The 21,320-nt window shown below is 48.0% G+C and overlaps 9 protein-coding genes across 9 annotated transcripts; 6 read left to right on the forward strand and 3 right to left on the reverse strand.

Annotated features, from left to right (window-relative positions):
- Positions 1-41: 41 nt before the first annotated feature.
- EURHEDRAFT_514661 (uncharacterized protein) lies at positions 42-2,305 on the forward strand (the record flags this gene model as incomplete). The annotated part of the gene is made up of 2 exons (XM_040786289.1): positions 42-1,816; positions 1,867-2,305. The coding sequence occupies 2 exons, from the start codon at positions 42-44 to the stop codon at positions 2,303-2,305; spliced, it is 2,214 nt and encodes a 737-aa protein (XP_040639943.1).
- A 1,943-nt stretch (positions 2,306-4,248) lies between these two features.
- Positions 4,249-5,337, forward strand: EURHEDRAFT_411410 (aquaporin). Its single transcript, XM_040781615.1, has 3 exons — positions 4,249-4,804; positions 4,858-4,928; positions 4,981-5,337. The coding sequence occupies exons 1-3, from the start codon at positions 4,270-4,272 to the stop codon at positions 5,065-5,067; spliced, it is 693 nt and encodes a 230-aa protein (XP_040639944.1). The 5' UTR covers positions 4,249-4,269; the 3' UTR covers positions 5,068-5,337.
- Positions 5,338-6,840: 1,503 nt separating this feature from the next.
- On the forward strand, positions 6,841-7,418 carry EURHEDRAFT_385653 (uncharacterized protein; the record flags this gene model as incomplete). Its single annotated transcript, XM_040779656.1, has 2 exons — positions 6,841-7,167; positions 7,221-7,418. The coding sequence occupies exons 1-2, from the start codon at positions 6,955-6,957 to the stop codon at positions 7,416-7,418; spliced, it is 411 nt and encodes a 136-aa protein (XP_040639945.1). The 5' UTR covers positions 6,841-6,954.
- Positions 7,419-8,777: 1,359 nt separating this feature from the next.
- EURHEDRAFT_453594 (Zn(II)2Cys6 transcription factor) lies at positions 8,778-10,360 on the forward strand (the record flags this gene model as incomplete). The annotated part of the gene is made up of 3 exons (XM_040784136.1): positions 8,778-9,360; positions 9,412-9,452; positions 9,503-10,360. The coding sequence occupies 3 exons, from the start codon at positions 8,778-8,780 to the stop codon at positions 10,358-10,360; spliced, it is 1,482 nt and encodes a 493-aa protein (XP_040639946.1).
- Positions 10,361-10,505: 145 nt separating this feature from the next.
- Positions 10,506-10,875, reverse strand: EURHEDRAFT_411414 (uncharacterized protein; the record flags this gene model as incomplete). Its single annotated transcript, XM_040781616.1, has 1 exon — positions 10,506-10,875. A coding segment is annotated over exon 1 (283 nt), but the record flags the coding sequence as incomplete, so codon positions are not given.
- A 1,013-nt stretch (positions 10,876-11,888) lies between these two features.
- EURHEDRAFT_411415 (sugar O-acetyltransferase) lies at positions 11,889-13,193 on the reverse strand. The gene is made up of 3 exons (XM_040781617.1): positions 12,988-13,193; positions 12,532-12,931; positions 11,889-12,432 (listed from the first exon to the last, which is right to left on the reverse strand). The coding sequence occupies exons 1-3, from the start codon at positions 13,158-13,160 to the stop codon at positions 12,292-12,294; spliced, it is 714 nt and encodes a 237-aa protein (XP_040639948.1). The 5' UTR covers positions 13,161-13,193; the 3' UTR covers positions 11,889-12,291.
- Positions 13,194-14,766: 1,573 nt separating this feature from the next.
- Positions 14,767-15,706, forward strand: EURHEDRAFT_385657 (uncharacterized protein). Its single transcript, XM_040779657.1, has 2 exons — positions 14,767-15,463; positions 15,515-15,706. The coding sequence occupies exons 1-2, from the start codon at positions 14,801-14,803 to the stop codon at positions 15,563-15,565; spliced, it is 714 nt and encodes a 237-aa protein (XP_040639949.1). The 5' UTR covers positions 14,767-14,800; the 3' UTR covers positions 15,566-15,706.
- Positions 15,707-16,092: 386 nt separating this feature from the next.
- On the forward strand, positions 16,093-18,747 carry EURHEDRAFT_453548 (FAD-dependent oxidoreductase; the record flags this gene model as incomplete). Its single annotated transcript, XM_040784131.1, has 5 exons — positions 16,093-16,394; positions 16,461-16,732; positions 16,783-17,153; positions 17,203-17,945; positions 18,003-18,747. 5 exons carry the CDS (start codon positions 16,093-16,095, stop codon positions 18,745-18,747), a joined length of 2,433 nt encoding a protein of 810 aa, XP_040639950.1.
- Positions 18,748-18,785: 38 nt separating this feature from the next.
- Positions 18,786-20,226, reverse strand: EURHEDRAFT_385658 (bZIP transcription factor). The gene is made up of 3 exons (XM_040779658.1): positions 20,021-20,226; positions 18,994-19,969; positions 18,786-18,942 (listed from the first exon to the last, which is right to left on the reverse strand). Exons 1-3 carry the CDS (start codon positions 20,102-20,104, stop codon positions 18,842-18,844), a joined length of 1,161 nt encoding a protein of 386 aa, XP_040639951.1. The 5' UTR covers positions 20,105-20,226; the 3' UTR covers positions 18,786-18,841.
- Positions 20,227-21,320: the final 1,094 nt, after the last annotated feature.

The raw sequence follows: 21,320 nt of genomic DNA on the forward strand, positions 1-21,320 counted from the left end.
CAACCACACCACCTCTTATCCCTCAACTCGTCTATGCTAATATGTCCACGGAACCCGACCACAATCCCATCGCCCAAGAACAAGATGCCGGCATCGACACCGAAACACGCGCGGAAGATGCGTTGAAGGGCCGGCGTGTTTCTGCCGGGACTCGTCGGTCGCGTCGAAAGAAGGACGACGACAACAACACGACCGAACCGGAGGATAAAAAGAAAGAGACCAAGCCCAGGAATAACCGCCGAAAATCCAATCCGGCGTCCACAGCGAATAATACCACGTCGTCTCGGAAAAAACCCAAACTGGAGAATAACGATGCAGCCACATTGCCTCCCCCATATCAGCCTCCACAACAACAGCATCAACATGCACAACAATCACAACAATCACAACAACAGCAGCAGCAGCAGCAACAACCTCCTCCGCCACAACCTCCGGCCTTCCACCACTCGTATCCCAATAACCACCACACTCCTTCTCACATTCCTTCCTCGTATCCTCTAACCCATTCATTACCGCCCTCCCGTCCACAATCTCAACCGCCTCCGCCGCCGCCCTCAGTTCCGCAGAGAACGAGTGGTCAGAACTACGATCCCATCCGATCGGCCTTGGATGACACCGCGTCTCCCGCCCCGACCCCGTCCGCCGCCAGTCCTCCCACTCGCAGTGCTTTTCGCGCCAGTGCATCGCCGGCCATTGCTAGTATCATTGATCATCCCACTGCAACAAGTAACTCTCAACCTATTTACTCGCCTGTTCCTCGTCGTGCTTCTCCTCATGTTCACTCGAATCTTTCCTCTCCCGCCCATCCCAAGGCCCCGACGCCTTCTCATCCCTCCCTAGCTCCCTCGCCCTTGCCGTCTTCGTCCTCCCCGTCGCATCCTCATGGATCCCTACTTACTCCTCACCACTCGCTGCCGCCTGCTTTACAACCACTGCAAGCTTCACATTCCTACGCTCATCAATCTCCGTATCCTCCTGCACAGCAATCGCAGCAGCAGCAACCTCGTTATGAAGACCAGAAGCCTCCCCAACCAGAATCAGCACGACCGGTAGCCCAAAGTGAACAACAAGCACAAGCGCAAGTCGCAATGGATGTGGACCAACCGGAGCCCGCTGTTTCTCAGCCCACAAAGACGACCAAGAAGGAGAAAGAGAAGGAAAAAGAAACCCCGAAAGAAAGAAAAGAAACCTCCTCCAAACCTCCCTCGCCCAAGACTGGTCGCGCTGCCAAAGACAAAGATGCTCCGTCCAAGCTGCCCCAAGGATCGGGATTGATCTCGAATGCCCTGTTTGGGGGCGGTGACAATACAGATTCATCAGACACCCCCACCACGCCTAGCATTATTCTACATGTTCCCTTGAACGGCACTACCAATCGAATCATCAATTTCGCACGTTTGGCCGAGGAACAATACGGGTTTGCTGCTCTACATCCACGATTGGCTGCTCACAAGGAGCAACTGGCGCGTGTGGCTGCCGCAGGTGCCATGTTGGAGCGGAACGAGAAAAGCGCCAAGGGTCTACTGTCCGCCGGTGAGAGCGCCGACGAGGATCTGAGTTTGGACATGGAGCGCGACAGTGACCTCGACGGTGATGTTACCATGTCTGGCGCAGCCAATGTCAACGGTGCAGCGGCCGCAGATGGAGCGGAGGGGAAGAAGAAGCGCCGCAAGAAGATTGAAGACTACGATCGGGATGATCCCTTCGTCGACGATACTGAAATGGCCTGGCAAGAGCATGCTGCTGCGAGTAAGGATGGATACTTTGTGTATAGTGGACCTTTGGTGCCGGAGGGTGAAAAGGTGCAAGTCGAACGGTTAGTCTCCCTTCTAGCTCCCTTGCTCTACACAATACTAACTTGACCAGGGCCGACGGAACTATCAAACGCGGCCGTGGCCGTGGACGTGGAGGTCGCAGTCGTGCAGCACCAGCTACCAGCCATCAAGTCCCTCTGGCGGCTGCCGTACCTATTTCCCAGGAAACCGGGTTGCCCCTTCGTGGTCCAGGATCGCGTGGCGGCAGCACTACCCGTCGTCCTCGTGTCAGCAAGGCTGCGCGCCAGCAGATGGAGGCGGAAAAGGAGAAGCAAGGCAACCACATCTCGCCTGTCTCGAATGGACGCGGCGGTGGAACGGCTGGTCGTGGAGGTGGGCCTGGAAGTCGTGGAGGCAAAACTCCATCGGCGGCTAGCGCCAGCAATGGCGGCAGCAACAGCAACATGAATAACTCAACACCCCAGCCGAACGTTGGTCCAGCACCGCCGGGGCCGAGTCCTTTGTCGGGGCCGGAATTGGTAATGAAGTGATTCTTTGTCTTTGTATGTCGGAATTGTACTCTCGATCCATGACATCGGTGTTTGTTTGTTTTCGGGTTATATGATCTTTCCTCCAGCGCCAGAAGGACCACGGGTCAGACGATTTGCTTCTATCTATTCTTGTTATCCGGATCTTATCAGGTCGATTATCCATGCTATCGTTCGTCAGATATGAATGGCACCTCGTTTTCTTTGTGACAATAATGAGAGTTATACATGGCTAACATTGCTTTGAATTGACATGGCTTTACTTGAATATGCTGTTGAGTAGATGTGCTTAATGCAGTAGGTCACATGACAGGGTAACCTGCATACGGACATAATGGCTTGTGCCCTAACAATGTATGCACGGGGTAAAGCGCTTCAAAACAATACTGACCAACACATGTAGCGTTTCAAAAAGCCCAGTAGTGAGTCTTGTGTATTTGAAGATTTGATTTTGGTCATATAGTTTATTTCATCATTCATGACTGCGAGTCAGAATCAGACTACGTAGTGTAGTATGCATCGTCCGGACAGATGGAACTAGCTTTATTATTGCTCGTATTTTAAATGTTATTATCGAGTCCCCTCTCCTTATCAATTGCTTTCAAGCTTCTTAGACGTTGATTTGCTTGTTAGCATAGCTGCATAGGCAGACTAGGGTTCCGAGTCAGTGCCCTTTCATTTTCTAGCCCGTACCACTAAAACAGCCACGATCTTCAATCACCACTTATCGAAGACGGAGAACAAATAATATTAAAGGCTCAGAGCATTTACTTGGTCTGTATCAGCAAGGACCCTGCTCCCCCCGATGTCAACGGGACGCTCCGTCCCTATCAGCACCTATCAGGATACAACATCCATACAGGTACGTTTGGATAGCAAGATAAACCCACGACTTATCATGGCCATGACTCAGGGGACTGACTGGTCTAGATGATAAGAGCAGGATTTAAACACTGCGCATCCCCTCTGCTCTTTCTGGTTTTGACCTTCTCTTCTTGGTTCCAGTTTTTTTGGGGTCGTGATGACTAACCCTCTCACAACCTTAATGGTACCTCCGACAATGTCCCGGACTGGATGGTGTGGCCAGGCATTTATCGGCATGAGGGTTCTGTCTATTGGATAATTATATGCCGTTGTCATATGATGTCTTAACCGGAGTATTTACTCGGTATTCGAGAGCCGCAATGCTACAGACTGAATGCCACGGAGCACAGAACATCTTCTCGGGCGAATGTTCAGACCAATCAGACAATCCTCACCATTCAAGCACATAATTCGATTGCCAAATGCTTTCCAACCTTATCTGTGCTCCACTTTTCCGATATTTGGGTCTCCAGCTTGTCGGAATGCCGACGAATCGGGAAATGCAGCCCTGCAGACTCCCGAGTGCTGAGCCAAACCTGTCGCGTGGTTATGGACTCTGCCGTTAGAGCCGTTCCTTGGAGAGCATACTCGTATTATGCTTAGATTCTAAGCCTTTGGGAGTTCCGTGGCGGTTCCACTGTGTCTCCGAATCTTTCCTACAATCTATACGGGTGTTGTACTACCCCTGTGCTACTGCGAAATGGAGCCAGAAGAGTTTTTGTCTCGCGTTCTGCTCTTTTCCCATTAACTTTCTGTCAACTTTATTCATCCTTACTGGCCATCATGGTTGTTATTACCGATCTCCCGGATTATGACACTGAACGCCAATCCAGCGTGACGCCTGGAATACCTCCGTTCGCGGGTCGACTAGGAGGACCGCAGGAATATCCTGATCGCAATGATCCTCGGAATACAAAACTGCTCAAGGAAATCCCTGATGCAGCGCCTCGCATGCATCTCTCTGAGGTTTTTGACCTCCGGGGGTTTTGCAGTTTGGATCTATGGAAGTTTGCTCTTCTGGAGTGTGTTGGTACGCTCATCCCAAACCCTCCAAGACCATACAGCAAACCTAAATGACTAAAGGAAGCATGATGTGCACCTTCATGACCGCCTGGGTAACCCTGCACGCGCCCTCCAAAACCGAATCCCCCAAAACCGAAGCCGGCATCTACGACACCCTCACCTTCTTCTCCCCCCTATTCGGAGGAATAACCAACGTCCTCCTCATCCCCCTCCTAATTTACACCTTCTCCCCCTCCAGCGGTGGCCACATCAGCCCCACAATAACCCTCGCCACCTTCTTCGCGCGCATGATCTCCTTCCCACGCATGGTGTTGTATCTCGGCGGGCAGACCTTCGGCGGCGCACTGGCTGGTTTCGCAATGCGCACTGCGTATGGGAGTCGCGAGTTTACAGTTGGCGGGTGCTATGTTGATACGGAGATGGTGCCGGTGAAGGATGCGCTGGTGATTGAGTTTATGAGTTGTTTGGTGTTGGTTTATGTGGCGTTTGGGGTTGCTTTGGATCCGAGGCAGGCTAGTTTGTTTGGACATGCGGCGTCACCGTGGTTGGTGGGACTTGTGTTGGGGATTGTTAGTTGGGGGTCTGCGTTTACGAGGGAGGGGTACATTGGTGCTAGTAAGTCTCCCTGATACTGGGATTGCGATTTGAGTGGAATGCTAATTGTGTAGGTGTCAATCCCGCACGGTGTTTTGGGGTTTATGTTGCGTCGTCGTTTCCGGGATATCATTGGATTCATTGGGTATGTTTATGCTTTTTTGAAACTGGTAGTTGGATCATACTAACGATGATAGATCGGGCCACTCGCTGCTTCCATTGGTCATGGATTAATTTACTATCTTGATCCGCTCTGGGTTGATCCCAGGCCGAAGAATGCATAGTTGAATAACTGTATATATAATGAATGCATGCATCAGAAGATACTTGTCTTTACTTCGATAGCCATTCAAACAACCAAGAAAAGTACAGAATATATCTGTACAGACGTTGCCAATATAACGGAGATCTCAGAACAAAATCATCGATGCTCAATTTTCTTCTTTGCGCTCGCCTTCAGATAACCCTGATTGCGACGTCTGCCAATACCTGATCACACATCCATTTTTCTCATTCATCCACTCCTCCAAACTTACGACTCATCAGTGATCTCGCGAACCATCCGAAGAAGATTATGATAATACAGCTCATTCTTCTACCCATAGAGACCCCTAGAAGAAAATACATATTAGTAAATCAAACCAGAACAACCGGACAATATATATCAACAACCTCCCATCCATCCCCCTCCTCACCCAAACAACCCATGCGGACAATTGCTCTCAACCCTCCCCTCTCATCTCCAGAACAAAAATCCATCAGCAATAAAATACACCTTCGGATCACGTTGCGGTATATGATCGTTGGAAGGTCGGATATAGATACAGTGACGGGATCCTTCGATTTCTGGGGGGGAGCAGTCATGGTGCTCGAGCTCGTCACATTGCCAACCCAGGATGCATCATGGATTCTGTAGGAGCGTGTTACTCCAGCATCTTGTCATTTTTTGCTTGCCCTAGAAGCGAGGGAATAGCTAAGCCCACAAGTCATAGGCCACAAGAGTCGTTGAAGTCACGGAGCATAGGCGTTCACCGACAGCGCGAGATGTTTGACTACTTTGACCTGTTTGAATTTAGGGCAGGAGCCCCTTCGCACACACTAGATAGCTCAGCGCTAGCAGGCCCAGCTTTTTTCCTTTCTTTCATCATGTTAGCATCCCGCTAGATAGTCTGCAAATAGACTCATATTGTTTGAGACCGTCACAGTTAATATTTAGTTCATCTGCAAAACGGGATGCCGCCTGTGTTTGGGTAATAAGTAGGGTATAGGGGTTTAGCATAACCGGGACTGGCATTAAAGGATCATTGGTTGATTCAGTACCAGTTTTTATGCTTACCCATGGCGCTAAGTGAAGAATAGTTCCACATATACAGTTTGGTCCAGAGAAATGGCTTCTATTTCATCTTTTCCATTTCTTTCAGCGTATGTAGAGGTTTCAGGTAAAATTTCAATGCCGATTTTGTTCCCAGTGAGGTTCATGATTGTGGTAATATTGCGCCTCTTGCTAATTGTTTATGCTCCAATGTTACCCTTTGGAGTGATAAATACACATTAGGGGATGAAATATTGCAGAGCGTCCGGATGCGCTTCTTCAGATCAACCAAAACATGGCATAGGTTATTTTCTTCTCGCATTTGTTAGGCTGTACAGGGGTCAGTCTTTATTGCAAATACAGCTTCAGAGCATAGCGTATACTGCAGATAGTATTATAGCGGCGGAAGAAGGCCTGGCTGCTGTGGTTGCCGCTTTGAAATACCCTTTCTTTTACTTTCCTGTCATTCTACATCTTTTTTTATGCTCTTAATTTATTTAAAATCCACCAGACTGAATCAAAGTCAATTGCATTTCCATTTGCTATTCACCACAGGTACTTACCATCCACCCCACCCTATAAACCCTAACATTCACAGCAAACATTGCGCAAACGACTTTTCTACCAAACTTCTTACTATAGCTAGTTTACAATAACTGACAAAGTGTTCCCTGGGATTAAGGAAAGTCAATCAGGAATTGAAATAGCAGGTGTCAGCTTACCCTGACCATCCATTGTACCAGCAAATAGCAAGCAAACAAACAACGAACACCTCTAACATCGAACTCCAATCCTCACACCAAGAACCACAAGCATCTTCATCGCAATATTTCCTAGACGCCAACTCCAAACCCCCAAAATGATCCGCACAAACCTCACCATTGCCGCTGCAATTCTCCGCGAAGAAATCAAGCAAATGATCCCCGAAACAAACACCGGATCGTTGCTCACCATCCCTGAGAACCACCAGCCGTGTCTGATTGAAGATAAAGATGGGAACAAGAATTATTTCGGGGACTTGCTCGCGACCAGATGCCTGCAATTGTTGAGGGCGATGGGGGTTGGTGGGAAGGTGTGCATATTACCTTGTTGCTTTTGGTAAAACATGTGGGCTGACTGAGATAGGACTGGGAATACCGTGTGGCGCATTTTCCGAACAATACCAAGATTAGCAATGACCGGAAGAAAGCGTACTTGGTGCCACTATCCAAGTACTTTATTCTGATTCCCGGGGGACTGCTATCTGAGGGGACCTATACTTATATCACCCATGATATGACGATTAGCAAAGGGGGCACTTTTATACTTTTTGTTCCTGAATAAGAGTCTAGAAGGAAAGAGGGTTTATCATGGCTTGAACTGGAAAAAAAAAATTCCCATTGATAATAAGCTATCATTGACATGTTCCATGATACGTAGACTATATGGGTTGATGAAGGTGCCGCTTTGGGAAGAAGTACTATCTTCCCTGTCCACGTTGATCCTCATCTCCTTCATACCACTCCTCAATCCATCTTGATTGCCCGCAGCATTAATAGCCCCCGCTTGCCTACTGTATACTGCGAACATTCAATGTTTGTAATCTCCTAAGCAGCAATATCGCGGAGATTGGTTACTGCAATCTTTCGCCAGGTCTTGCGCTTGGTAGAGTAACAGGGTATGAAAAGGACTGCAAATCAGAAGCTGCGTTTCGATGGCATTTTCAGCTGGGAGTGGCTTGGGGTTACCAGATGCTCGACCTCTTCTCTTCTTCTATCTAGTCAGCTTACCACGGCTCGCGGGTGGAACTGTGTCGCTGTTGGAATATGCAGCGTGGATGATTTCTACTCATCACACTTTTGTTAATAGACACACTCTATTTCGAGGCCTAAATGACAACTCATATTGTTATCCTTGTCGATGGCCATGTGAGCTATTTTGCACAATTTTATGAAACGTCTTGCGCGAAGGGCCCTTGTTTCCGCTTCGCCGCGGCAGTATTGGAAACAAGCAGTCAGTGCCTTTAAATCACCTTGAGACAGAGATAAGCGTGCAGCAGCATGGCCTCTAACAGTGCGCGAAGATGTTTAGTCTCTCAAACCTGGCCCTGCCCCATTTCATTCTCTGCGCACTGCCATTTCTTCTTCTCGTTGACCAACCTCCGGCATCCCCATCCGGCTGTACAATCACTTGGCGGCTGAACGAGATTGTGACGGCAATACCTATTTCCCCATTCACGAGTTGACAGTTCGGAATCTGAAATGGGGATCGGGGGCCGGAGGTCCGGAGAAGTCGATTATCCGCGACTAACGAGGTCTATATGGAGAGGATTAGCTGGACGAAAGAGGTATATTGCCTAACAAACGTATGTGCGTGTACGCAGCTGATTCGTTGCTTGTCTATCTAAACGTGCTCTCCCGCTGGTCTATATCATCGGACCGGCGGAACTTGCCTAATCGGTCCGACATTATTCCTTATCAAAATCCAATCGCTGATATTGAGCACGTGATATGTGGATAAAGGTCACGTGCAATATCTGGTACATCTTGTGACGAAAATTATCAACTAGAATTGCCCTTTCCATGACAGAACTTAGGAAGCTTAGATGTATTGTTAGCTACAGTGAGCTAAATATTCCTGAAATGGATTGAAGATGCTATGACTGACCAAATATGTCAGCCGGTCTGGCCAAGGCGTGGCACTATGGTGACAGCAGGAGAGGGATACAACGCACCGACCACAGGCCACAAAAGATCAAAAGATGGCTGCCAAACCTGTCGCCACCGGAAAAAGAAATGTGATGAATTGCGGCCAACATGCAGTGGCTGTATGAGAAACAATCTGTCATGTCAATGGCTCGCGCACAAGCCCCAACGTCAACGGCGCCGTCGACCTTGCCATCAGAATGGACAACTATGGCCTCGTGGTGTCAGCATCCCACAGTCACTCACAGGCATGGTGACTGTGTTTGCGGTGCCCAGCCGGCGGATGATGTGCCGCTTGCTGGACCACTTTACGCACTCCGGTCCGTTGTGGATGTCCATTGGACCCGGACGACGAGATAGGTTTCTACGCCATGTGGCTGGGTTTGCGTTGGAAAATCCGTTGACGTTGAACTGCATATTAGCTATGTCGGCTGCAGATTTGGTCAAATATGACCTTGAAGAACCGGAGCTTGGGACAATGGCGCTTGAGTTTTATGGCAGCGCTATAGCTGGGCTGAGTGCAAGGGTCAAGAAGGAATTAATCCCCAGATATCCAACCGAGAAACATGCCTCTGCATCAGGTAGACACCCATGTTTCAGGTTGCGGGGCTTGAGTGCTGACAATCTAGAAGACGATGTTTTGCTGGCTATCCTCTTATTATGTGTGCATGAGGTGCGTAACTTAACCTTCAAGAAAAAGAGTGCGACTGACAGGAATAGTAGGCACACAACTTTTCTGACGCCAGTCGGATGTTTCCCCACCTCAATGCGGCTGCCGTCATACTGCGGCAGCAGCGGTGGTGCTTTGCTCCACGGAATCCTGAGCTGCGAGCATTTCTCCTAGAGATTTTCTGCTACTTTTTCGCGCTGGTAGCTTTTTCTCACGGATCGAGCTTGAATATAGCTCCAGCAGCTGGGGTATTTGAATTAATTTTGGTCCAAGGTGATAATGTGAAGAGTCAAAGTCTACTTCTAGGACCCTCTCAGGAATTGATCGCTACCATCTTTCGCGTCTCTATGCTGACGCATTTCTCGAACAAGCCAATGGATGATGAGAGGCGGCTAGAGCTGGCACGTATAGAGCTACAGCTGCAGAGCCTAGATACGAACGTTCCGACTACAAATTCAAGACAAAATAACCAGGATGATCTGTCCCATGATGATCTGGCGCTGTTCAAGTTATACCGTCTCGCATGTCTTATATACGTCAAGGGAACCCTCGATCCGCGGATATCCCCTAGAGACCCTTCCCTCCAGCAGATCGTCATTTCATTCGTCAATGAACTGGGTTCTCTCCCGGGAGGTTCATCTTTGAACGGTCTTTTAGTCTGGCCGCTGGTTATCGCTGGTCTCTGTGCCGTTGCCTGTACTCACCAACGCATCATTATTGGGCGTTTTCGCACCATTTATAAAACCTGGAGAACAGACATAATGATCCGGAGCATGGAGTTTCTGCGTGACAGATGGAAGGTGTATCGTGAGCTAGAGAGGGCATCCGAAGCACGTGGTAGTTGTTTTGACGTGTCTTTGGCCTCGTATCTTTGTCTTCAGGACCTTCGTCTGCCAGCTGTCCTTGTTTAGCCGGAAGGACCTTCTCTATACTTGAATTTCATTGCAGCATCACGGCATCACGAACCGCCTACAGACTGTCCAACTACAACGAGGCCAAACTATTGAACGAATCAGCAACGCTTCATTGCTACATTATGATAAATACTAACGCTCTCGAAAACGCCAATCCAATCTAAGTTACCGACATGCTCAGCCCCTGTGCCTTCATAAGACGAATCCAATCCCAACTTTTCCGCTCCCCAGCATCATAGCACGCCCAGGAATTCCGAATTACATTCCTACACACCTGGACATTCCGAAACCGACGAGCCATCTCAATCCTATCTAATTGCTCCCCCAACAGCTCTCTATCTGGAACCTGCACGCAAGCCACAGCAATCAAAAACGCCGGAAACAGCCCAAACGACATCAACCATGGATCGTCAATAGCATCCAGACTCTCCAAACCCTTCCGGACCATAACTTGTACCTTATTGTCAGCAAGATTGTCCGGATAAACGATGAAAAACAGCCAGATGAATATTGCAGCGACATAGGCTTCGCACATGTTGCGATAATCGAACGATTCCTCATCGTCCGAGCCGTAGGCTGGCGGTCTCCATTTGTCGATATCTTTCCAGATGGAGAATGCCTGCGCGATTATTGGGCTGGACATCGCCCCTGCGACCCGGGCTTCTGAATGGAGAGCGGAAACGCGTGCGATGAAATTTAGCAGACCATTATTCACCCCGAATACATGTTCGCTTTGATCGCTTGGTTGTTTTTTAGAGATCAGGGTCTTCCTGGCCGGTTGCTGGATAGTCACGCTCGCCAGGGTGTCGTGGTAGATGAAGAATTGTACGAGGGATTGATTAACCCCTATACCTTCTAGGTCTTCATGCGATGGTTCTTTGCAACTCCCAAGCATATTAAAAACAACACTCCTCGCGCCATCTAATCGCATCCGCCACGCTCCATTCCCAGCCCCTTCCGACAACTCGTACAGGTACAGCAGCAGATACGCCGCAAGCAAGGCCTCGGGATCTGCAGTCTTCATTGCAGCGACTCGTGACGGTAATTCGTTTTCGGCCTCTTGTAGCAACTTTAACCTTTCCTCCGTTACACTGCGGGTTTTAGCTGCGGGCGTATTGTTGATCAGGTGCGATGCTCCGACGCAGAGAAGGGCTTTTGAAACTATTTTATTTCTCCGGGCTATTGTGACGATTACCGATACAAATGATTTTTCGTTTTCTTCTGTTGGAAGAGTCAAGATATTGGGCGTCTCTTTGACAAAGTGGTGGAAGAATCGCTCTGCGTGCGGAGAATTGATGTTCAACGCTGTGAAACTCGAAAATAGTTCCATCCTGAATCGCTAAGAATCAGAAAATCGATAAAGGCTATGGAAAAATGAAGAAAGTAAAAAAGGAGATATCTGACAACTCGCCACCCAAAGAAGGCGGCCCTGTCTGTAATATATATCTGCTCAGAACACCCTGAGACTTTCTTTTCTCTCGCGGTAAACGCGCCTATACCAGAACAAGAGACCAGGATTAGATTGTGTGCTGTTTTTTGTTTTCAAGCTTGCCCAATATAATATTTCTTGTTATAGTTTATTGGCAAGGAGACCGGAATCTATTTTCTGACGGTCGTCCGGGGGTGACACCAGGGGATTATTATATGTGCCGTGTTGCCAATACGGTCACAACACGCCCTATGGGACAGTGGATATGCGCCTGGTATGCAGATGTGAGATACTTGCATGTCCAATCAATAGTAACAATTATCAATCCGGCTGGTCGGAGAGTGATTATCAGTGATCGATGTTTGTACCAACTACTTATATGTACTTCTAGAATATGTAGAACCGCTGCGCTGTCCCCACTGACAATGTGTGTAAAACATGGCCGGTTTCTTGCATTTTGCATTTCCATTTTTGTAAAGGCACAGAGTAAGCGCATAGTTTATGATTCCGACTCGAAATGTTTGCTTGATCTCTGCTGACTCTCGATCTGACGATTCTCCTGTTCCGCTCTGTATTTCCGCTCCACTTTCCGAATAATCCGTGCAGGGTTTCCTGCCGCTACGTGATATGCTGGAACATCCTAGTCCAAAAAAGTCAGCGTTCGATGTTTGCTTTGATATTTCCGATTATATTGCTTTTTTTCGCGTTCCGCTTACGGCACAGAGTGCATGATACATACCTTTGTAACCACACTCCCGGCACCAATAGTACATCCATCCCCAATTACCACCCCGGGTAAAATAATTACACCTCCGGCAATCCAGCAATCCTCGCCGACGGTAATACACGCGCCCATCTCGGGCCCATTGGTGCCATTGCGCAAGTCTGGATCCAGGGGGTGCGTGCCACTGAAAAACGACACGTTCGGGCCGACCAGGGTTCGGGATCCTATGGAGACCTGGCAGGTGTCGACGAATGTGCAGTTGAAATTAATAAAAACTCCGCTTCCGACACTGATGTTTGTACCGTAGTCGATGTTGATGGGTCGTTCAAGCCAGGGATAGGCGTGCAGGGCGGCATCTTCGTCTTCTTCTGTGGTTGTAGATGCTGGCGGGAGTGGCTTGCTGTCATTTGTTATTCTTTTATCATTATTAGTATGCGATTACTCCGGATTGGTCGAAAGGCCGGAGTATACTCTTTCCAGTATTCTGCGACTTCTCGTCGGCTTAGCTCCCCTGCACTATTGAATCGGCTGACCACCCGTGCGCATCGTTTCCGCGCGGCCACGAGTTGCGGAGTAAAGGCGTAATAGAGCTCGCCGCGCTGCATCCGCGCGAGATTTTCTTCTTCGTTAATGTCGAGTCGCATCTTGGCAAGATGCCTGGTTGTGTGAGAGCGAAGGACTTGGAAAACTGGTTTATATATAGTTGGTTCCTATGTTTGTTTAGAGTTCTGAGCTTTTCCTCTTTTGGTCTAATAGTAGCCGCGGTGGTCCACTGACATTTGACCCGGCCAATAATGAAGTACACTGGGCTTGTACGTTCGGGTAATGGGTCCATTTTTGTCCTGAAAAATGGGGCTCGGATGCCGCTTGGGTGCTTAATGTGGTTATACCGTCGTGCAGAAGCCCAGCATCAACAGTTCTCATTGGTGCACAGATCTTAAGAAGAAACTGATAGTAAACAAAAGGATTCAGATAGCTCAAAACTGGAACAATTTTTACCCTCATGACAATCGGGGACATAGGTATCGCTTACTAAGCGCGAGGGAAGCTAACTAGTTAAGTCAGTGCATTCTCTATATACTTCCACGTGTAACATGAGGAGCAGCAAACGCCAGTATCCAGATCATCCATAGAACTGTAGCACGGGACCGTTGGCTCGGAGCACCGCACTTTGAGGTCGCCAAACTGGGGCACTCAGGATAGTACCAGTTTTTCGTCGCAAATGAGCCCGGACAGATAGGATGTCTCGGACTCGGCTTTTTGAATGCCGTATCGAATACCTTAGCAGGCAAATATACTCCACATCATTCCCTATGAGCAAGCGACTCTTCCAGGAGAATGAAGTTAAGACATGAGTGAGTGCACGAAATCCAGGAGAGCAATAGCAAGCACATTGAATCGTCTCGAAGGGTAACGCCATAATGTATGACGTCTGTAAAGAATCGAGATTGGAGTTCATTCAGCGGCGTGGGTGTTTCAGCATTGATCTCCAAGTCTCCGGTGGAAGTAGGTTGCTTGCACACGGGCTCTACACGTTTCTGTAGCAGAGACTCAGGTGACAGATCCAAGGGTTTGTGAATACCCGCAAGCCCAAGTCGGGGGACTGATGGTTTAGTCCCATAAACCTCTATTCGTGCAGCGATTGTTCTAAATCCGGTACCCAAATCGACCTCAGTAGCCTATACACATAACACGAAATCGGATGGAGCGGGTTCGAAAAGGGACCTCTTTCCGTCTCCATCCCCTGGAATCGCCTGTTTCCTCTTAGAGCTTTTTATATCCCAGGAACGTTGCTTCATCCAGGGAGCCCTTGTGGCTTCCACCATGGGATGATAGCGAAACAACTTGCCTAAGAGACACGGTAAGCATATATCGATTGGCTTTGTCAGATTATGAAAGTAGAAATCCTCAATTAATACCTAGGATTCCCAAGCTCCGGCTTGCTTCATTGCCGCTGCTAGATGCGCCTGAAAATGCCTCAATGAAATGCAGCTAACGCCCGGGGTCAGTGAAGATCATCTTGGCATGACTCTTAATGCTTCCCCAGCTCAATACGAAAACTGGAATGCCAATCAGAGGAACTACACAACCAACGCTGAAGTCATAGGGCGCTTCCTTTACCACCGAACATAAGATATTTGTTGACAATGATAGGTTGCTTCGGTCACATGACTCGGTCTATTTCTTTGTTCTTCGGCAGCCTCGCGTGTCTTTGGTGTATAAATAGCTTATTTCTATCAAAGAATCTACTATGATTTAACTGTTCATATAGCTCGCCAGCATAATGTCACGTGCCACATACAGCCACGCGCGACTGGACCGTCACATCACACCCAAGACATCTAGACCCCGGTATATCCTGAGAGCACCAGAGCGCCAAGTCGCTTTTCGACAGGAGCATATCGCAGAATATAAGACCAAACTAATTCTCAAACCACATGGCGACGCCCAATCGGAGAATGCATATATAATCGCACATGAAGAAGGCGCGCCCGCATTCACAGCAACTGGCCGGAAACATAGTAATCGCTCCTGTCGGGAAGTCCGCGACGCCTCGGGTCTGCCTTTATTTGATATCCACAAGAAGCCGCTTTCAAGTCCCTTTAGTTGGGTCGTTACCTTGCCCGGAAGCAAACCCAGTGCGGATGCGGCAATAGCCAGAGCGACACCTCACTGGAGCTGGGGCAGCATTAATCTGAATTTCCTGTTTCGCAACGGCGCTGCTGTCGAGATGAAAAATGAAGCGGATAAGGAGCTGTCATTGACGGTCAAGAAACATGGAGAGGTTCTGTCATTCTTTGATGTTGTGGATGGTGATCGGAGAATCGCCGATATACGTGAGAGTATCATCCACAATGAGAAATTGGCCTTGAGGAGGGGCTCCCGCGGAGGAAACCATCGGCCTGCGTTGGAATTGATTATTGCTCCAGGAATGGATATGTCATTGGTAAGACCGTGAGCCGTCATGTCGATGGTATATCAGCTAATCCCGGACCAGGTGGCAGCGATCGCGATCATTGTGTCGGATTGGTTTTTCGGGCCAGACTAAGTGAAAGGCGTTGAAAAGCAGTGGAGTGAAATAGACTATAAGCGAAATAATATATAATTCAAGGTTTCTTCATGCATCAAAATATGAACTGCAGCTTCCACGTTGTGCCAGTTGCCAGGTTTCTATAACCCGAATACGCGGAATTCCATCGCTTAGCGAGACTATGAACCAGACTGTACTTACACTTATAAGACATTATAGAAGAGGGACTAACGGGCATTTTCTGATTCGTTTCAGCTACGACACATACCACTTCACTCATCATATTGGACCCGCTGCGGGCTGATGGTTCCCCCAAGCTCACATCTGATTCGTCTGATTACTGATCAGGACCCTAATTCGACCGACTCTACCAGCGATTATGCTGGCAGTGTGATATTCGGATCAATTCAAAATTGTTTATACTAAGCGAAGTGCTTAATTAGTAGTGCTGTGCTTGATCGACAACACATATATAGCCACGGGTGCCCAAAAAATGACAGAAATTTCCATCTCAAGCAACGCACAATTACCCAAACCCATTGAAAATGACAGCGAAACCCTTCAAAGTAATCATCGCCGGTGGTAGCATAGCTGGTCTTTCCTTGGCCCTGATGCTAGAAAAGAACGGAATCGACTTTGTTGTCCTCGAAGCCTACCCGAGCATCGCGCCCCAAGCGGGAGCCAGCATCGGCGTCTTGCCCAATGGCCTACGCATCCTTGATCAGCTAGGTTGCTGCGATGAAGTGGTTGCTATGGCTGAGTATCCTGTGGAAAAGGTAATCTTTCGGAATTCGGCCGGGCAGCCGTTTTGGTCTTTAGAGGATTTTGGGAGGGACATGGTTGATCGGTAGGTTATATCCAGTCCATTTTGAACTTGTGGTGGGAATCCCGTTTGCTTACGCGTATTTTGCAGCCACGGGTACCCTGTTGTATTTCTAGATCGCCGAATGTTGATCCAGATACTGTACGACAAGATTGAAGACAAGTCCAAGGTTCTTACTTCGGAAAGGGTTGTTGCTATCGAGAATGCCCTACCGCACGTCACTGTCACTACGCAGATGGGCAACTCATATACGGGTGATATCGTTGTTGGAGCAGATGGGATTCACTCGACGGTTCGGAAACAAATGTGGCAAGAAGCTCAGCGGACAGATCCGACATGGATAGATCCATCAGAGAGAAATGGTATGCATACTGCTTTGTCTTGAGTTCTAAACCATAACTGATCATTCAAGCCCCCCCGGCAACATACGCGTGTATATTCGGTATATCCAGAGGTGTTCCCGGCATCGAAAAAGGAACTCTCAATTCCGTTCTCAACGAACACACTTCATATTTCATTCCCAGTGGACCCGGGGACAGAACGTACTGGTTCCTAGTGAGGAATCTGGGTAAGACTATGCATGGATCAGATATTCCCCGGTTCACAAAGCAAGAGGAGGAAGCTATGGTAAAAGAACACTGGGATGACTACGTTACCCCGACAGTACGGTTCTCTGAACTCTACAAGAATAAGATCAGCTCGGTGTATACGAGTCTCCCGGAATATGTTTACAAAAAGTGGTATTTTCAGCGGATCATGACGATCGGTGATGCCAGCCATAAAGTGAGTACTCAGCAACATCATCTTCTCAAACAAAACTAATATCACCCAGTTCGAGCCAATAACAGGACAAGGCGGCAACAACGCCATTGAAACAGCAGCCTCGCTCACCAATTACCTTATATCGACCCTAAACTCAAACACCTTGCAGCTCCTTTCAACAGAGCAGATCTCATCTGTCTTTGAAAAAGTGCAAAAGCAACGACATGGCCGTGTCTGGGACCTAGTTAAAGCCTCCCACACACGCCAGCGCCTCGAATGCATGGAAACACCAGCGCTCAAGTTCGTCGCCAAATACGTTCTCCCGCTCATCCCGAAGCAGGCCCTGAAGGATAAATGGATAAAAACGTATTGCCCAGCGATTTCGTTAAGTATGCTTCCTCAGCCTAGCCGCCCGATGCAGATTCCGTATCATGATGAGCTGTTTAGAGCACCAGTATCTCGTGGATGGCCGGGTCTTATGGTATATGCGGCGTACATCAGCCTCGCTTGGCTTGCTTTCCAGCTTTTGTTTGTTGCCATGGAGGGAAATGGCACTCGGGATCTGATTCGTGATGTCATTGTTCGACGTGTGATGACAGAAAAGGAAGTTCCTCTTCGTCAGAACTATACCGGCTGGCAGGGAATTGATCGAATTCTGCGGGTTCTGGCGGCTATGTTTTTCTCGACAGTGACCAGCTCATCTCCTCAGCAGATCGTGCAGATATTCTATTTCCTCTCTGTGGTGCTCCCTTTGGTTACCATTTTTACCGTCGAAGGCTTTCGGCCCAAAAATAAGTGGACGCTTCTTGCAGTGTATGTGTACCCTAGAGTCGCCTCCTTATTGACTGTTCTGTGCTAACAATTCAACAGCCCCAGTCTATGGGCAACTTTATGCCAGCTCCGTGGAATCGGGTTTATCGCACCGCTGTACTTCCTGACAGGTGCCTTTGTCTCGCGAAGTATTGAGTACTACTCGCCGCCATTCACGGCCTTGCCTGTAGCTACGGCCAAAGCTATACTTCCGGCGGCGATATTCGGCTTTATCATCCCCAGCATGTTGCTGTTCTTTCCATATAACGACGCAGATATACATCAGGTTGTAATCGCTTTCTGGCAGCCAGCACCAGTGCTCGTTCCAATCTTAACAGGGGTCTTCTCATACCTTATCCAATCGCAGATCGGGAACTCTAACAATGATGGATCCAAGCAGATGAAGGAGGAAACGGACCTCTCTCATCTCAAAACAGTATACAAAGCAACAGGTATCATATCCGCATGCTTTCACATTTTTACCGCTGTCGGTTGCATGGTCTCAAATGATATCTCTTTAACCAATGTATTGCTACGGAAAGACTCGTTCGCTCCTATCTCCAATCTGGGAGACGGTGTTTTCGTTTTCTTTCAGAATGACTGTCTGATGACTGCGGTGGCTGTTTTCTTATGCTGCATGGTTGCCATTCGCGATTTGTATAGGGTGGGATTATCGAACGTCACTTTGCTGGGTGGAATGGGCGCAGTTGTTGCTGGGTTTGGATTTGTTGGTCCTGGGGCAACTGCTGCTGCTGTTTGGTACTGGCGGGAGCATTTATTGGGTGGGAAGGATGCTAGACGTTGATACCATCTATAAAGAGAGTATGACTGATGTTTTGGAACGAGAAGAGAAGAAGCATTACAAAGTATCAAATGTACTATACTTCTCTAAGGTGATATCAATCAAAAGTCCACCGTAAATTTTGCCATATAAAGCTTTCTATGTCGCGACGGCGAAATCCAGCAACGCATCCCAGACAAATACAGAGCCGACTTAGTCCTAAGGAAATCAGTAACTCGTTCCAAATACCAGAGTCCTGTTAAGACTCACCGTTGATAAGGGTCACCTCATCGAGAACTGCAACTATGTTACTTGAAAATACCTGTCCAGACAGAGCCAGACTAGACTCTTCGCCAATAGAAAAAGCGGAATCATAACAACCAACGAGTTGAATACCCTTATTAACCAGATATTCCTCAACATCCTTCACATCAAACCACTCCTCCTCACTCGGAATGACCCGCACCCCATTCGTCTCCTGAAAGGGAAGTAAATTGTGTATCCCAGACAAAAAATGTGCTCCTGCATTTCCAAGACTAATAAATGGAAATCGACAATCAGGTATCGGATTACACGTGCTCGTACTAAGCACCCGCTCAAAGTAAGAAATGATTTCTTGCCGCGGAAGGTGTTTCAACATGAGCCCAAATTCGGGCCACATCTGCGCGTCTGTTACTGTTGGGTTGGTGAGATATCGATGACCGCTTTTCGCACATGCGAAGAAGAGTTTCTGGGTGAAAAGTGTTGTTGTGTATGGGGTTGTCTGGTTGGTTGTGGTGAGAGGTGGGTATCTTGCGTTATCATCATGATTTGGGTTCTGGATTGGTGGGAGGATGGAGTTGGTCGAGTTAAAGAATAAGTGCCAGAAGTTTGATGTTAATGGCAATTCGGGAGTGTTTTTATTAGTAGGGCCAGGAGTTGATTGACATGGCTCCGAAAGGACTCTGTTAATCTTCCCCTGGAACTCACATCCACTGACAGCAGGGGAACTAGCCCTTTTAGCTCTTTTCAAATGCTCCCCAACCTCGTCCTGAAGCAATAAAACACTCTGGATCAGTTTAGACTGCGAAATAAACACGTTTTCCTTAATAACAGCATCATGGAAGATGCCCATAACCTGGCCAACCTGATCCACTACAGCCTCCAGCTGAGCGACACGCGCTTTCAGCGACTCAAGCTGCGACTGCTGGCGAGACCGATACGCCCTCTGTGCCTCTCGAATTTGTTTCCGTCGTTGTTGTGTTTGCTGTTGCCTTGGGTTAACATGCGGGCTCGGTAGAGGTGACGCGTGGATTACCTCGGAGGTGCTTATTGAGGACTGGCAGGGCCGACCTCGTGTGCTTGGTATCTTTGGAGTACTGGGGGTCTGCGCTTGAAGCATTGTGATATATTTAATTACTTAGCTCTGGTATATTGCAAAGACTGTCGGATAAAATGTTGGATCTTCAGGAGTTATGCCAGTAACATGCATATTGATTACTAATTAACACGTCCTGGTGCCTAATATACCAAGTGTCTGCTAGAAGAGCCCTGAAACCATCTCCAGCGACAAACTCTATATAACATTTCTTCTTTCACAGAACCCAGCCAGCGTCAGCCTAAAAAACTAGTGCTAAACCAGACCTCTACTCGCGGATGCATTGAATGATCAAGCCATGCAGCTGCAGAAAGACCTTGCATCATTGCATGTGAATGGAGAACTTGCGATGGCATGCTAAGACTATCCAGTGGCCTACTGGCCATTTTCGCAAAGCTCTCAACCCATGGAAATAGTTTACACAGCTCGAATCTCTTACATGCCATAAGGCTTAATGCGACATCTTTTATGCTAGAGGACCGAAATCGATGAACAATTCGGCAATCCATTCTAGGTGTGCCTCTGACCTGAGCCCTCAAGGTAGTCGGCGAGATGGAAGTACCCTGTGTGGAAATTTGCCTTGGAAATGGCCGCGAGGTAACCGGCGACAAGGAACTCAAGGTTTGTGAGAATATGATATACCTCTAAAAATGTCCATGCACTCTGGGGGTGGGGGGCTCGGTCTGCTCTAAAGCCTATCACAACGGACAGCCGATGACAGTTATGCGTTGACTTTGGAAATTTATAAGCCAGAGTGTCAGAACTTCAATTACATAATCTTTTCTGTTCGAAGTATCGTGGGGTTACTCAATAAACTGACATGTTGGGGGACGTACAAGTCGCCGTTAGGTTTGAAAGCCACATCGGTCAAAACCAGCCATCTGGCACACGCCGAAAAGAAAATGGTTCTGTTTCAGCCAGGGCCCCTAAGAAGCAACAACTACACTAGGTCCAGGAAAGATTAGAAAAAAAAAAAATGGGTCTGTGAGTATTCTCACAGCACATATTGTCGAGTATATCACTCCAGGATAGAAAAATTTGCGTATAAGACATACCTTCTCTGAGCTGTAAGGAAACTCTCTTCCTACGGCAATATAACCATGCATTAGAAAGATAAAAAATTCCAGGGCAGACCACGATACATGAAATCTAAACTCACCACAATCCCTCAATTAACACTGGAGCACAAGCAACGCAGTCTTGTTACGAGTATTCAGTCACCAGAAAATGCATGGGACAC

The sequence above is a fragment of the Aspergillus ruber genome (assembly GCF_000600275.1).
Source record: "Aspergillus ruber CBS 135680 unplaced genomic scaffold scaffold00009, whole genome shotgun sequence".
Lineage (NCBI taxonomy): Eukaryota > Fungi > Ascomycota > Eurotiomycetes > Eurotiales > Aspergillaceae > Aspergillus > Aspergillus ruber.

Excerpts from the sequence above, each read along its gene's own strand:
- EURHEDRAFT_411410 (XM_040781615.1), top strand. The coding sequence starts at position 4,270 with ATGACCGCCTGGGTAACCCTGCACGCGCCCTCCAAAACCGAATCCCCC. Across the intron at positions 4,805-4,857 it reads GGAGGGGTACATTGGTGCTA|GTGTCAATCCCGCACGGTGT; the intron begins GTAAGTCTCCCT and ends CTAATTGTGTAG. Across the intron at positions 4,929-4,980 it reads GATATCATTGGATTCATTGG|ATCGGGCCACTCGCTGCTTC; the intron begins GTATGTTTATGC and ends TAACGATGATAG.
- EURHEDRAFT_411415 (XM_040781617.1), bottom strand. The coding sequence starts at position 13,160 with ATGCGACTCGACATTAACGAAGAAGAAAATCTCGCGCGGATGCAGCGC. Across the intron at positions 12,932-12,987 it reads GTCGCAGAATACTGGAAAGA|AATAACAAATGACAGCAAGC; the intron begins GTATACTCCGGC and ends TAATGATAAAAG. Across the intron at positions 12,433-12,531 it reads CCGGGAGTGTGGTTACAAAG|GATGTTCCAGCATATCACGT; the intron begins GTATGTATCATG and ends TTTTTGGACTAG.
- EURHEDRAFT_385657 (XM_040779657.1), top strand. The coding sequence starts at position 14,801 with ATGTCACGTGCCACATACAGCCACGCGCGACTGGACCGTCACATCACA. Across the intron at positions 15,464-15,514 it reads CAGGAATGGATATGTCATTG|GTGGCAGCGATCGCGATCAT; the intron begins GTAAGACCGTGA and ends ATCCCGGACCAG.
- EURHEDRAFT_385658 (XM_040779658.1), bottom strand. The coding sequence starts at position 20,104 with ATGCTTCAAGCGCAGACCCCCAGTACTCCAAAGATACCAAGCACACGA. Across the intron at positions 19,970-20,020 it reads CCTCAATAAGCACCTCCGAG|CAAACACAACAACGACGGAA; the intron begins GTAATCCACGCG and ends CCAAGGCAACAG. Across the intron at positions 18,943-18,993 it reads TGAGGTGACCCTTATCAACG|GACTAAGTCGGCTCTGTATT; the intron begins GTGAGTCTTAAC and ends TGATTTCCTTAG.